The sequence below is a fragment of the Bos mutus genome, chromosome 25, assembly GCF_027580195.1.
Source record: "Bos mutus isolate GX-2022 chromosome 25, NWIPB_WYAK_1.1, whole genome shotgun sequence".
NCBI lineage: Eukaryota > Metazoa > Chordata > Mammalia > Artiodactyla > Bovidae > Bos > Bos mutus.
In genome coordinates, this window is record NC_091641.1 from 38,596,171 (window position 1) to 38,610,843 (window position 14,673).

General features: G+C 58.6%; 1 protein-coding gene across 2 annotated transcripts; it reads left to right on the plus strand.

Annotated features, from left to right (window-relative positions):
• Nucleotides 1-1,763: 1,763 nt before the first annotated feature.
• TFAP4 (transcription factor AP-4) lies at nucleotides 1,764-14,072 on the plus strand. Of its 2 annotated transcripts, none has more exons than XM_070362309.1 (7): nucleotides 1,764-2,228; nucleotides 9,889-10,054; nucleotides 10,160-10,258; nucleotides 10,661-10,831; nucleotides 11,323-11,463; nucleotides 12,109-12,264; nucleotides 13,076-14,072. In XM_070362309.1, the coding sequence occupies exons 2-7, from the start codon at nucleotides 9,980-9,982 to the stop codon at nucleotides 13,259-13,261; spliced, it is 828 nt and encodes a 275-aa protein (XP_070218410.1). In that variant the 5' UTR covers nucleotides 1,764-2,228; nucleotides 9,889-9,979; the 3' UTR covers nucleotides 13,262-14,072. The 2 variants fall into 2 exon arrangements, with proteins under 2 accessions (XP_070218410.1, XP_005901382.1); XM_005901320.2 differs by having other exon boundaries at nucleotides 1,767-2,287.
• The last annotated feature ends 601 nt before the right edge of the window (nucleotides 14,073-14,673 follow it).

The following is a 14,673-nucleotide window of genomic DNA, read 5'->3' on the forward strand; positions in this document are numbered from 1 at the left end:
CTTTCAATGCAAGGGACACAGGTTTGACCCTTGGTTAGGCAACTAAGCCGAGGTACCACAACTAGAGAAGCCCACTGGCTGCGACAAAGACCCAACACACCCAAAAAGAAAAAAACCAGCCCGGAGTTTGGGGACTTCTCATGCTACTGTCATGAAGGAGGTGACGGGAAAAGAGTTGGGTGGGTGGTGAGGGCAGTGGTATTTCAGGTGTTGGTCCAGCTGAGCCAGGGGTGTGGGTTTGTGCCAGGGGGTGTGGTTTTGTGCATTGGAGACAAGACAGGGCCCTAGAAGAGAAGGTGCCTTTGGCAGAAATGGGGAGGCCAGTTGGAGTGACAGTGTGCCCAGGGAACCAGGCTCCGGCTGGGTCAAGGGATTTCTGAAGAAGACAGAGCAAGGGGTGGACGCACTTCCCCCAGCTCTCCTTCATTCATTCACCAGGCATTGTGGACGCTGCGCAGTGTACACAGTTAAGTAGCCCTGTATCCTCTACTGTCTCCGATGTCATCCTTCCTGCTCCCGCAATGAAGCCTCCCAGGGACCCCCGATGTTACCTAACAGCTGACTTGAAGGATTGCAAAACATTCAGGCAAAACTGCCAGGCCTCTATAAGGGGCTCCGAATATCTAAAAACAACAACATTTCCTAATCATAACAGTAATCCTTGTTATTACGAGGGTTTCAATTGGGAGGCGCGATCTGGGCGGGAACCTGGAAGGCGGATGGGATTGGGAAAGGCGGTGGGCAGGAGAAAGGACATTCCAAGGCAGGCGCGGTCTTCCTGAGCCAGGGGCCAACCTCCAGGAGCCGGGGGAGGGGACGCGGGAAGCGGGGGACGGAAGCTCGCCGGCCAGGAGTCCTTTCCTCCTCAGTCCCAGGCCTTCACCCTTGGTAGAGAGCGCACCCTGCCGGGGGAGCGAGTCTCGCCCTAGCTTCGCCACGAATAGGCAGCTGCAGCCTTCCGCCTGCCCGGGCCAAGCTTCGGCGGGCCTCTCGCTGTCCAGCCTCCCAGCGGAGGGCTAAAGAGAAGCGGACAGGAGGCGACCCGCAGCAGCCACCGGACCTTCGGGCCGCGCCGGCAGCCGGCCTCCGGGTCTGCTGCTGTGCTGGCCCGCCTCCACCCTTCCCTCCCCGCCCGGGCCCCTGCTGCCTAAGGCAGCCCCAGGATCTGAGGCGCCCGGCGCTCCCCCACCCCCACCCCTTTGCCCTCCCCTCTCCGGCTCCGGGATTCCCAGGTTCCGGCGGCCAGGCCGAGCGGCCAGCGGCGGGCAGCTGGGCAGGGAAGGAGTGAGGGAGGGAGCCGTTCGGCCTCTGAAGTCGGCCCCAAGTTACATGTGGGAAGCGGTGGCTGTGACGCAAGTTTCCAGGGGGCCCTGGGCTTGGAGGGAGAGCGCCAGAGCGGCTCCTCTTGGAGCAGTTGCAACCGTAAAAAAGAAAAAAAACAAAAAAGCCCCGAGCAGCACCCAGGCCGCCTTCGGCTTCGCCGGGCCCAGCAGCGCGCTCCCGCCCCGCGAGGGTCTTCGAGGGCGCAGACCCTGTACCGGGCAGTCCCCGTCGGACCCCGGGCGCACAAGCTGGGCTCCCTAGCTGTGGCTGGCCGTTTCTTTCTTTCTTTTTTTTTTTTTTTGCTACGCTTGCCAACCTGTCAGCTGATGGACCTCATCACCCATAGTGGCGCATGTAGCTCGGCCGCAGCTCGCTCCATTCACGCCGCGCCCCCAAGGCCGCCCGCGGCCCCCGCACCCGGAGCTGGAGTGGGGGGTGGCCCGCAGACCGGGGCCACCACCCGCCCCCGGGGGCCCGCGCCCCTCTCGCCCCGGCCTCGCGCCGCCCGGGGGGCGCTGCAAATAGTCCTTTGTTTACATGCAATTCCTTACTCCGCGGAAGGAGGCCGGGGGAGTGCTGAGTTTTCACCAGCTGTTTCCCGCCTTGAAACAGACATCTGATCAGCTGCAAACACACACACACACACAGACACACACACACACACACACACATACACACGCCCGGGGAGGCAGGCCGGAGAGACCTCCTCCCGCCCCTCCCGCCCGCCTCCCTCCCCTCGCCGCCGCCGCAGCCAGCATCTGGGACCGGCCGATTCTGCACCTCCGTCCGGCGCTGCCCTTTGATTCGGATTTCCATCTTGCATTCTCCGGCGGACCGCGGGACCTGGCTCGTGCAAAGGAGGGGGGCCGATCGCTATGGAGTATTTCATGATGCCCACTCAGAAGGTGCCCTCTTTGCAACATTTCAGGAAAACAGAGAAAGAAGTGATAGGAGGGCTCTGTAGGTGTGTACTCCTCCTCCCCCTCACCCCCTTCCCACGATTGCAGCCCCCGGCCAGTCCGCCCGGGCGGGCGCGCGTGTGCGCACGCATGGCCCGCGCCGCGGACCCTCTCGCCTTTCTTATCCGCCGAGGCGGCTGCAGCCCCGCGCGCCAGGCTTGGGCCGTCTGGGGACCTTCCTCCCTCGGAACGTGGGGGCCCCGAGCGGCTCCGGTCACTTTTGTCCGCTGCAGGCGGGCGAGTCGCGACGTTTGTAAATTGCAAACAGACCCACGTGGTTCTGCAGCAGTCCCGGCCATGCTTGGTGCTGGTGGCTTCCCCCCCGCGCTTCCTCCTCCCCCCTCCCGCGGCGGCTTCCTTCCTCTCCCTCCTTCATCGCTCTCTCTGGGCCCCCCCACTCCAAGGGAGACTGGGGGGCCCGTGTCGCGCGTGGGGCCAAGGGGCCAGGGGCTACAATGCAGCCATGCCGCGGCTCCGGGCGCGGGGAGGGGGGTGCGGGGAGCCGGGTGGTTGTGAGTGTTTGCTGGGACCGGGGCTGCAGCGGGGTCGGGGGGCGTGCTGGAGAGGGGGTGAGGGAGTGGGCGGGACCCGGGAGGCCAGCGCGGCCCGCCGGGAGCGCCGCGGACCCGGGCACGTTGGCGGCCGCTTGCTAGCTCGCCGCCCGCGCCCGGGCGCTGTTTACTAGCGAGGCCTGGACGTGACTCTGCAGCCCTCTTGGAGTAGGCGGACCTCCGCGCGCAGCCTCGCGGGAGCTGTAGTTCTCCGTGCCGCGTCGGTGCGGCATTGTGGGAGTTGTAGGCGCGCCCAGGCCATGCTTTACCCGCACAAAGCTCGGCCCCCGCGGGCGGGATGGGCGAGGCAGGCCGGGTAGGGGGCTTTTTGGGGTGTGGGCACCGTAGGCCACCCCTAGTCTCGCCGGATCTCTGCCCGCCGCATGTAGGCCTGGGCTGCAAACTTTCGTGTCTCACGCCCCTCCCCCCAGTCATAAACCGAAAGCATCCAGTTGCCCAGCAGGCTGGGTGGGTGGGTGGTCCAAGATCCGTAGCCGTCCCCAGGACCTGCTCCCTAAATTTGGCCCGGGTTGCTCCGGGATCTATCCTTTGCAGAAGAGTAATGGGTTAGGGGAATCGCCCTGGACACTTGTTAAAATGCACACGCCCGCAATTCCGATCGCTAGAAGGGCCTGTGTATCAGCATACTGAACACTGCGGGACGGCGATACCGCGTGGGTTGTTTTCTGCGGGTCCAAGTTTGGGACCTGTGGCTCCTTTCCTCCCGTGCGGCTTTCGGAGAGAAATGGCTCCCCAGGGCTGGGGCCACGTGCTCTGCCGCCCCGGGCAGGCAAGGCGGGGATTGAGGGAGGAGGAGTCGCAGGCGGTGTGGCCAAGGCTGGTGGACACCGCGGGCTGCAGAAACCAGGCTAGGGGGAGGTTGCTGCACACGTATACATCGTTCCCGCCCCCTCTCCCCTCACAGGGCTCCTGCCTTAACTACTCTCAAGTTCAAGGTGGTAGGCAGTCAGCAGTCCTGAGTGTTGGCCCTTCCCCAAGGTCCGTCCACCTGGAGGACTTAGCTGTAATAAGCGAAAAGAAAAAGAAAACAATTCTGGAGCTTGTAATACGTTGTAGGGTGTCGTTTTGCAAGACTTCTCTAATCAAACTGTTAACAATCTTCCTCTGTTAGTTAAGTGGCTTTATGATTTCTGTGTGGGTGGAGGACACAGGTTTGGGAAGGAACAGGTAGGGCAAGTGGTGGGGCTGGGACTTGAACTCTGATCCCTGCTCTTACCCTGAACTGCTGGTTGCTCCGGGAAGGGAAGGCTGGGCAGTGAGGAGGTGGGTTGAGCTGCCCCAGATGCTGGAGCGGACATCCTGGGCCCGACCTCAGGCAGGCGTGGCAACATAGGACCCTCTGGCCACAAAGCCTGAGCCTTGGCTGAGTCCTCTCTGGGCCCCCTAGGACTCCAGCTTGACCTGTTTCTGTTCCAAGCCCCGCTTCGGAGAAATCCAGCAGTTCCTTAGGGACCAAGTGCTCCAGGCTTGGGCACGGGGACTGCTTGGCTTGCCCAGCTGTGAGGCAGTTGTCAGCCTATGTGCTGGGTGTGGAGTTGGGGCCTCTGGGTTTATTCATTTTCAGAAGGAGCTGCCGGATGAGGTAGGATTGAGTGTGGGTTGGGCAGGACCTTCTGGCCGGATATACTGGCTTCTCAGGCTGGTGGACTTTGCTCCATCCCTCGTTGACTAGCAGGGCTCCCTGCTTCTCTTCTCCTTCTCCCAGACCTGCCTGCCGGAGTGAACCTTACCGGACCGTGGGCGGGGGTGGGGATGGGATGGAATGGGCGTACCTGACAGCGGCACCCTCACACACTGTGTGGTTTTGGACCCGTTGCCTAACTGCTCTCAGCGTCTGTAAAATGAAGCACCTGTGAAGCTTGGCTATGCGTGTGGAAAGTGCCTGGTAGCTATTAAGTGGCGCTCGGATTCTTAGAATCAGGAGCATGGTGGTCTTAAAGAGTTTAGCTGCCCGCTGCCAGGGAGAAAGAGGCCAGCTCCCCTCAGAGGGAGCTACAGAACAATTAGGGGCTTTGGAGTGTGTGTTGGGTCCCTGGTCTGGTATTTACGAGACACTTACTTTGTGCTGGGGCTTCCCAGGTGGTGCTAGTGGTAAAGGCTCCACCTGCCAGTGCAGGAGACACAAGAGACACAGGTTCAATCCCTGGGTGGGGAAGATCCCATGGAGGAGGCATGGCAACCCACTCTAGTATCCTTGCCTGGAGAATCCCATGGACAGAGGAGCCTGGTGGGCTACAGTCCATGGGGTCGCAAAGAGTCGGACATGGCTGAGTGACTAAGCATACACACACCATGTGCTGGGATTGAAGACACCTCAATGAACTAGAACTTGCCCCTCTCCTAAGAGATGGAAGTCTCATGGTGCTACAGAGTCTTGTCAGTTTCCTTAGATGCATGAATTCTGGAGTCTGGGGTACAGACTCTGGAAAAGCAAAGCATCTTGATACCCCCGATCTCTCTCTTATTTATTTACTTTTCTGTTTACCTGTCTGCGCTGGGTCTTAGTTGTGGCATGCAGGATCTTCGATCTTCATTGCAGCATGAGGGATCTGTAGTTGTGGCATGAGAACATTGAGCTGCAGCATGTGGAATCTAGTTCCCTGACCAGGGATCAAACCCAGGCCCGCCTGCACTGGGAGCTCAGAGTCTTAGCCACTGGACCACCAGAGAAGTCCTCCTCCTCCATCTCTTTTAAACTTCACTATGACCCTGTGAAGTGAGGCAGTATGTGCCCATTTTTTGAATGGGGAAACTGAGGCTTCAAGAGACAAAGTGCCTAAGCTTGGGATTCCACAGCTAGTAAGTGGCAGGACTGGAGTTTCCACTAGAACCCAATGCAGGCCTCCCTCTGACAGGCTGAAGGAACTGGGGGGAGGGGGTGTTTCTGATGGGGACAGTCCGGACATGGTTTGTTCTGGAACCGTAGGCAGGGTGTATGGATGGAAGCAACGGGCATGGGCCAGGGCCTCAGGCTGCTTCAGTAGCTGCTGCAGGAGAAGGATGGGGGCCTTGGGCATCCTTGGTGAGAGGGTCATCTTCCTCCTGTCCTCCTTTTTGGGGTATAGGAAAAACTCCAAGTGGGCTTTCCCACCTCTGACTGTGTAGACACTGAGTGGTAGGTTTGTGAATGACTTTGGGGCAGCGTGAAACGAGAGCTCTCAATGGCTAATTTGAGGCTGGAGCTGGGTGGGTATTGGGGGGTGGGTGTGGGGAATGGGATACCCATTTGCACTTGGGCTGGGCAGAAGGGAAGGGTAGAGGTTGGGATCTAGACTTGAAGAGCCTGCTTCCTGCCCTTGAGCCTCTGGTTGGGATGCCAGGGTTATTCTGTGGGGAGGGAGGGAGGGGTTGTTGTAGGGGTACCCTGAGAGTGGGAGCGGCAGCTCTGGTCTTGGCACTGGAGGCTCTGCCACCAGCTGCCCAACCCCAGGAGACCGGCTGGTTGAGGGCTGTCAAGGAGGGAGAGGAGAGAGAGAGAGTGTCTGTGGACCAGGCCTCACCGCTGACCTGGGGATTCTGAAGTTGATGTGAAAGAGTGGAAGGACCTTACAATTACTATAAATCCGGTGTACTTCTGCAAAACTCAGAAAGATATGTAAGGAACTTCCAGGCATTTGCAGAAAAACCCACTTTATCTAGTACAGTAGCAGCTGGAAATGCTAATTAGCCATCCTTTATAGGAACCCCTGGCAGGCCAGCAGTCAGAACCCCTGGTTAGTTGTGATTCCACTCATCAGAACTTTGGGTTAGTCTGCATTCTATTAAAGAAACTTCCAGGACTATTTAGGTGAGTTGGTCTTGGTGGCAGCCCAAATCCCTATGAGGAACTGTGGCTTTGGGGTGAAGTCTGTTTTCTGAGCTTAAGTCTGCACGAGCTTAACCAGCAGCTGGTTCCTGAACCAGGAGGCAGGGCTGAGGGACTTGGTGCTGAAGGGGACAGCATGGACCATTCGGAAGAGCCAGGCCCCTTTCCCTCTGGGGAGGTTTGGGGCTTTCAGGCCTGGGGTCCTGTGGTCTCCTTTGGTGTCACCCCACCTTGTGGGCATCCTGGGGAGAAGGGAGGGGCCAGAGGTTGGCTCCCCAGGGCTGAGGTTTCCTGAGCAGATGAGTGGGCTGGTGGGGTGCAGGCGGGGTAGGGGGTGGGTTGTTGGGTTCTGGCTTCAGGCTGGAGAGTTGGTGAGTCTCGGCTGGGAGGCAGGGGGGCTACAGGGCTGTATGTGAGCCCTCAGTAAAGGGTGCCGCCCGCAGGCAGGGGAGGAGAGCATGCATTTTGGCTCCTGCAAGTGCCTGTTGTATCCTGCTGTGGCTGCCGGACCTTGGTTGGGCATACCAGTTCCCCTCCCAGAACCCTGGATTCCTCATTGCAGCTCAGCCACTAGGTGTCCATGGGGGTCAAGGAAAAATACAAAAAAGTCCTGTGAATGGCAGTAAGAGCTGACCCGTTGACAGTGCACACCTGTGCGCAGCCTCTCTACGCGGTGACCATCACCTGTCTGTCAGGGCATCTGTGGCGCTGGGATCGGGGTTCAAGTCCCAGCTTCAGCACGCACCAAAGCTGTTCCCTTCCCAAGCCTCAGTGTCTTCATCTCATCAGGCCACTTGACTCAGAGGATGATTGAGATGGTTCAGTGAGATAATTGCAGCGAAGTGAGTCTTTAGCACATTATGTTAAGAACTTAAGACTTTTTACTTTAAAAAAAAAAAAAAAAAGACTTTTTACTTTTTTAATTTTTTTGGCCACACCAAGTGGCTTGCAGGATCTTAGTTCCCCAACCAGGGGTGGGTTAAACCCAGGCCCCCAGCAGTGAAAGCACCAGTCCTAATTCTCAAGACTTTAAAGAAAACAGTAACTCTGTGGCTAGGCTCTACAGGTGGGCCTTCTGGAAGGGCCAGCACTCAGAGTGGCCCAGGGGTGCAGGTGGGGCTCCTTTTTGACCCTATAATGCTCTGGTCAGCTCTGGTCTTTGGGCATCACCAGGAGGGAACCCAGGGAATGGGTAAGTGGGGGCGTCTCTCCCTGTATCTCTCCGGGTGGGGGAATAGGAAACTCCCAGATGGATGTCAGTCACCAGGTTCCTTGGCTTCCTGGACATCTCTCCCCATCTCTTTAATCCACCTGCTGCAGAGGGTATGCAGGGCGCTGGCAGGCCTGGGGGCCCAGACTCAGCTCTGATCTCCCTTCTCCCCCCACCGGCAAAGGGCAGGCAAGCCACTGTGCATCAGGTCTCTGACCTTCATTTTCTCTTTTTCTCCATCACCCCCACTGTGTGGGTGCATGCTAAGTCACTTCAGTCATGTCCTACTCTTTGCAACCCTATGGACTATATAGTCCGGCAGGCTCCTCTGTCCATGGGATTCTCCAGGCAAGAATCCTGGAGTGTGTTGCCATTTCCTCCTGCAGGGGATCTTCCCCACCCAGGGATCGAACCCCCGTCTCTTATGTCTCCTGCATTGGCAGGTGGGTTCTTTACCACTAGCACCACCCGGGAAGCTTCCCACTGTCAGGTCAGGGAAACTGAGAGAAGTGAGGTGCCCCTGGCCCGGAAATGGGGGAGCCAGGTGCCCGGCTAACCAGGAAACCACATCCCTCCCATTCTGAGCCCTCAGTCTCATTTGTAAATGGGGGGTCATGGGCCCCCTTTTCCAGTGCTGTGAGGGAACTGTATCTTGGCGGTGGGGTTGGGGGGCTCCCAGGGAGACGCTGGGGCTGCTGGTGGAGGACAGGGCTGGTCTGTGGACCCCTGGCAGCAGCTGATGTGAAGCTTGCTCCCAGCTCACCCCTAGCCGACCACCCTCACGTGGCGACAGGAGGCAGAGACCCAGGAAGGGGCAAGGGCAAGTTCAGGGGGTCGCTCAGGGGAATGAGGAGGGACAGGTGGGGTGGGTGGGGGCCAGGAAGACAGTCTCCAGCTGCGGGAGACGCGCTCCCCTCCTCGGTTTCCCAACGAACTCCTTTTTTCCTGGGGGTGGTCAGAGGGGCCAGGGCACCTGCCTCTGAGCGCAGGCTGCTCCGCCATCGACGAAACAAAGCTGCTCAGAACCGTCTCCCCGCGTTTCCCCAGATCTGGGGGTGTGAGCTGTCTTGGCCCGGGCCTGGACCAGGTCACCCCAGGAGGGCCCCTCAGGAGGAAGCTGGGGCTGTGGCTTTGGGTGGGGCCGGTGGCCTCTTCTGGGAGCCTGGCATCTGGAAGCCATCAGGCCGGGGTGGGGGAGTTGCAGGAGAGGGCCGGGGAGGGGAGCCTCCCTCTTCCAGGCCACACACAGGCCCGCCCCTCGGGAGCAGTGGCGTTGGGCCCACAGCCCCGCTGCTGGCTCTGTCTCCCGCCAACGCCTCTCAGCCTGCAGCCTCGTCCCCTTCCACTGGCTGCCTCTCCTGCGAGGTGCGATCACATACTATGCAATAACATCGCTTGCTGTGTGCTGGGAGTCTCGCTTCTCTGGCCCAGGGTGGGCCTGCCTTTCAGGGTGGGTGGGCTTGGGGACAAACTGTCGGTAGCGGGTGCTGGCTGGGTCCTCTTCCTGGAGCGACTGGTACTCGGCTTGCCTTGGCAGTCTTAGCACAGTGTCTTGGGCTGGGCTGGGGTCTTACGTAGCAGCGTGTGTGGCTGTGGAGATGGGAAGGGAGGAGGGACATCTTCCTCCATCGTCAAGCCTGCGACCCTGAAGGAGGGGGCCCTGGGGGCACAGCAAGGAGCTCAGAGGTGTCCCAAGAGCAGGTGTCTCTGGTTATCACCTGAGGCCACCCACATCCAATCACAGGGATTTTTAGTCATGTGGGTTTCCCGGTCCCACACAGGCCTGTGGGCCAGACAATGGGGTCAAGACTTGGGGTCCACACACTGACGTTGACAGCCAGAACATGCTACTCCATCAGCTCCCTGGTCTGCTGGGGGTGTAGGCATCAGACAGAGCCGGTATATTCTGTAGGGGCAGCTTGCCTGTTACACTTGGGCCCTCTGGAGATGAAGACAGGGTCCCACTGGGAACCAGGCATGGAGGGCACCCAGCCTGAGCCCGTCCCTGTTCTCCCGTAGCCTGGCCAACATTCCACTGACCCCTGAGACTCAGCGGGACCAGGAGCGGCGGATTCGGCGGGAGATCGCCAACAGCAACGAGCGGAGGCGCATGCAAAGCATCAACGCGGGCTTCCAGTCCCTCAAGACCCTCATCCCCCACACAGATGGAGAGAAGCTCAGCAAGGTGAGCGAGTGCCAGGAGGACTTCCTGGAGGAGGAGGAGGGCTGGAGGGGGAGACTCGGGAGATACCAATAGTTGGGGTCCCTGACTCGTCCCTCCTGCCCTCAGGCAGCCATTCTCCAGCAGACGGCAGAGTACATCTTCTCCCTGGAGCAGGAGAAGACCCGGCTCCTGCAGCAGAACACACAACTCAAGCGCTTTATCCAGGTAGCACTCTGCCCTCCTCTAGGTGCCCTCTCCCTGGCGTGGGCATGTCCGGGCCCAACCACTGGCTTGGGACTGTGATGTGGCTGTGGGTCCCTTATTTCCTACTGACCTGCCTACTTCTGGCACTTGCCTTCCTGCCCAGGGTCCTGACTTAGCCATGGGCAAGTGCAGTGCAGTGGGGCGGGCTCTAGAAGCAACCGAGTGACTTTGGGAAAGCAGGTCCCTTCTGCCTCCCTTTCCAGCCTTCGCTTGGTGGATTTGCACAGGAGGGCTCCCTCGTGCATGTCCACCTGGGTTTGACAGCTTTGGGGGGCTGCGATGGAGCTCCGCACTGCCCTGGTGGTGGTGGTGGTGATGTATGCAGTGTCACCGCACACTCATCAGCCTCTGGGGGTTCCTCAGGAGCTGAGCGGCTCGTCCCCCAAGCGGCGGCGGGCGGAGGACAAAGACGAGGGCATTGGCTCGCCGGACATCTGGGAGGACGAGAAGGCAGAGGATCTGCGGCGGGAGATGATCGAGCTGCGGCAGCAACTGGACAAGGAGCGCTCAGTGCGCATGATGCTGGAGGAGCAGGTGAGGCGGGCGGGGTGAGGCAGACGAGGCTATGCTGTTGGCTCGGAGCTCCTGCTTTGTGCCTGCCGGGGCTGGGAGTTGGGTGTCTGGTGGGGTGATCAGTGGGGAGCAAACCAGACAGGTTCCTGCCCTGCGGGGGGGTGGTCCCTGTCCGCGCCTGGGGAGATGAGTCAGAGGCACTCACACTGTAAACACGCATCCGTGGTAAAGGCCACAGTGGATCAGTGGGCATCAGCGAGGGGGAATCTGGGCTGGTTCCACCCCACAGTTTCCTTGTGAGGGTGGGAGGAGCAGAGAGGGGAGAAGGGTGCTCCAGGCAGAGGGAACTACATGGGCAAAGGCCTGGGGCTGGAGGTAGGCAGGGAGGGAGCACAGCCTGAGGGAGGGAGAGGAGTCAGCTTGGGCCCTGCGGCTATGGTGCAGGACTTTGGTCTCCATCCTGAATATGTTTCGAAGGGCCCCGCCCCTGAGCCCTACTGCTCCACCCCCAGGTCCGCTCCCTGGAGGCCCACATGTACCCGGAAAAGCTCAAGGTGATCGCACAGCAGGTGCAGCTGCAGCAGCAGCAGGAGCAGGTCCGGCTGCTGCACCAGGAGAAGCTGGAGCGGGAACAGCAGCACCTGCGGACCCAGGTGAGCGGGAGGGGCCTGCAGGGGCCACCCACACCTGGGCCGGGGCTCTCAGACCCAACGTCAGTGCCACCGGGCGTCCAGCAGGGCTGACCCAGGGCCTCAGTCGAAGTAGTGTAGACATTCCTGGCTCCCAGGTGTCTTGCATACATGATTACGTTGACTCCTTATAGCAGCGCTTTGAGGCCTGAGCTGTTATTACTCCTGTTTTACTGATGATGAACTGGAGGCACAGAAAGGTTCACTAACACACCCAAGATTTCTCAGTGAAGTGGGGCCGGGATTTGAACCCTGGCCATCTAGATTCAGTCTGAACTCCCAACCACCACTGTATTTATTAAATGTGAATTGCTGGCATGGCTCTGGAGAGGGAAGGCCCGTGCAGTCTCAGATGGTCAGAAGTCCCTCTCCAGGCCACCTTGCCTTCATTTCTTAAAATAAGAGGGGTGGGAGGGGTCATGATTTGGGCATCCCCGAGCTGTGAGTGAAGGAGGTTGATGGGCTGCTGGGGTGTTTGGTGGAGGCTCCCCAGGTGGTGGGCGGAGGGAGATGGTTTGGAGGACTGTCCCGCACCCTCTGTGATGGACAGAAGGGAAGGGGCTTCTCCTAGAACCTTTGCAGAGAGACTGAGGGCCCCTTGTCTTGCAGCTCCTGCCCACTCCGGCCCCCACCCACCACCCCACGGTGATAGTGCCGGCGCCGGCACCCCCTCCCTCCCACCACATCAACGTCGTCACAATGGGCCCCTCCTCGGTCATCAACTCTGTTTCAACATCCCGGCAAAATCTGGACACCATCGTGCAGGTACCTGGCCCTGGGGAGAGGGCAGTACTTGGGGGCTGCCCCCTGGGAACAGGCCCTTTGGGGGGAGATTAGAAAGTGGGGGAGTGGAGGGGATAGAGACAGGGATATTGAGCATTGAGTAGGGGGAGGAGGTCTGGAAGCCAGATGGGTCTCCATCTCTGCATCCTGGGTGAGGGGCAGAGAGGGAGGGACCGGATGGCTGGGAAGACCCCATTCCTTCCCTCGTGGGGTTTGCTGGGGCTGTCCTTTGTTCCTGGAGCCTCCTGCTTTCAGAGTTCTTGCATCTGTCTCTCGGGTTTTGGGATGAGGGTGGAGGTGGAGGAGGAAGAAACAAGATGCTCAACTCTGAAGGTTGAGCCTGAAGTCCCTGCTATGCCCAGCCTCATGCAGAGATCCCCTTTGGGAGGCCCAATAACATTACAAAGAAAGAAACAACCCAAAGGCCCAAACGGAAAAAAAAAGTTCATTGAAGTCCCAGGAACTTGAGTTGCACCCGGCAAACTGAATAATAAAATTAATAACAGAGACCTTTGGTAAAGCCAACAGGCAGGCTTTTGAAATACATAAATGAGGGAGAGAGGCTTATGACTTCAGGCAGGCTTGCACTGTCCCTCTTCCAAGCCAGATTCAGCTCAGGAGAGAGCTTCTAAAGTTTGTTTTCCCCCTGACTCTGAATGGGCTGCCCCTTTTGCCAGGCTTCCTTCTGGTCCTTTCTGGGGGGGGTGTGGGTGGTAGGGGAGACACTGCTGGAGATGCTGGCGGTCCACATGGCCCCCGCATCCTCACAGCAGCCTCCCCCACTCAATCCCAGGCGATCCAGCACATCGAGGGCACCCAGGGCCAGGAGGAGGAGCAGCGGCGAGCCGTCATCGTGAAGCCGGTCCGCGGCTGCCCCGAGGCCCACGCCTCGGACACCGCCTCCGATTCGGAGGCCTCAGACAGCGACGCCATGGACCAGGGCCGGGAGGAGCTGGCAGGGAACGGGGGGCTTCCCTGACCAGCCCCCCAGCCCTCCTCTCCCTTCTGGGGGCTGGAGGGGGCGGGGCAGCAACTGGGAGAGAGACGAGGGTGAATGAGTGAGAAATTTTTACAAAATTTACGGCGTCATTTGGGTCTCTTTTATGACCTCTTTTTTCAATACTGTAAATCGTCCTTTGAGTGAAGCCGCCCTACCCGAAGTCCGGGGCTAGGGCGGCAGGAGCGCCTGGCAGCACCCGGGCACCTGGGGCTGGGCCTCGGCCCCGGAGGCTGGGGAAGCAGACGTGGAGGTGACTGGCCTCTCTCCGCCAAAAAGCATTTTTTCAATGAAACATGTTTTTAAGAACAGGGAAGAAAATCAAACAAAACCCCAAGGTATTTTTGCCCTCTCCGGAGCCAGCCCGAGACCGTCAGTTTTTAATTACCCCTTCCCTCCTCTTTTTTTGGTGTTCTTTCTCCTTTAAGCACTTACATGGGTTGGGGGTCTGGCTGGGTCGGGGCTCTGGGGGTCCGGGGGTCTCCATTGCTTCTCGGTTGGGGTTTGCTGCTGCCCTTCTCCCTTCCCCTCCCTCACTACCCGGCTCCCCACCTCTCCCTCCAGGTTTCCCATCTTGCACCCCAAAAAAGTCTTTGTCTCTCTCTTTGTTTTGTTTGTTGTTGGTTCTTTTTTGGTTTTGGTTTTTTTTTTGTTTTTTTTTTTTACAATTTTGAGGTCTTTGTGTTCAAGGAGAAACTATTATATTTTGTTAAAAAAGTGGGGGGGAAAAAAACCAAGAGGCCACTGTGCCTTTATAAAGAAACAAAATAAAGTTTGTACTTTGTTTTTTAGATTCTCTGTCTCCTGGGTGTGTGCTGTCCTGAGGGGCTGGTGAAAGCTCCCTGGGGGTACTGTTTGGGCCTGCTGGAAGGGGACTGGATGTGGATGAGCGTGATTACTCCCCAACTTATAATTGTGGTGTTATGATGAGAAATCAGGGTCCTGAGATTCCCTGGCTTTACTCTGGGGATTCTGCAAAGATGGGAGATGGTGTTGGGATTGAGGTGAGCAGTTCCCAATTTCTCCTGGGTGGGAGACAGGAGAGAATGAACAGCTAAGCCAATAGTTCCTATCTGCTAGAGAAAGGACACAGGATGTTCAGGGCTCCCAATTGACTGCCACTTCCCTGGCTTGTGTAACGTCTCTGAACCACAGGATCCTCATCTATAGAAGGGAAGGGAGCACTGCAATAAGGTGCAGTGTTTAAAAGCTCAGGTCCTGGAGTCGGTCTGGTGTTGATCAGTTTCACCCCGGCCACATCTCTTGATCTTTGAGACTCAGTTTTCTCTTCTGAAAGTTGGGAATCATAAGGGCTCAAGGTTAAATTTCTTAATCTTGTATGACCAGAGATGGCTTAATAACATCTCGCTCTTGACCTGCTTTTCCTCAGGTAT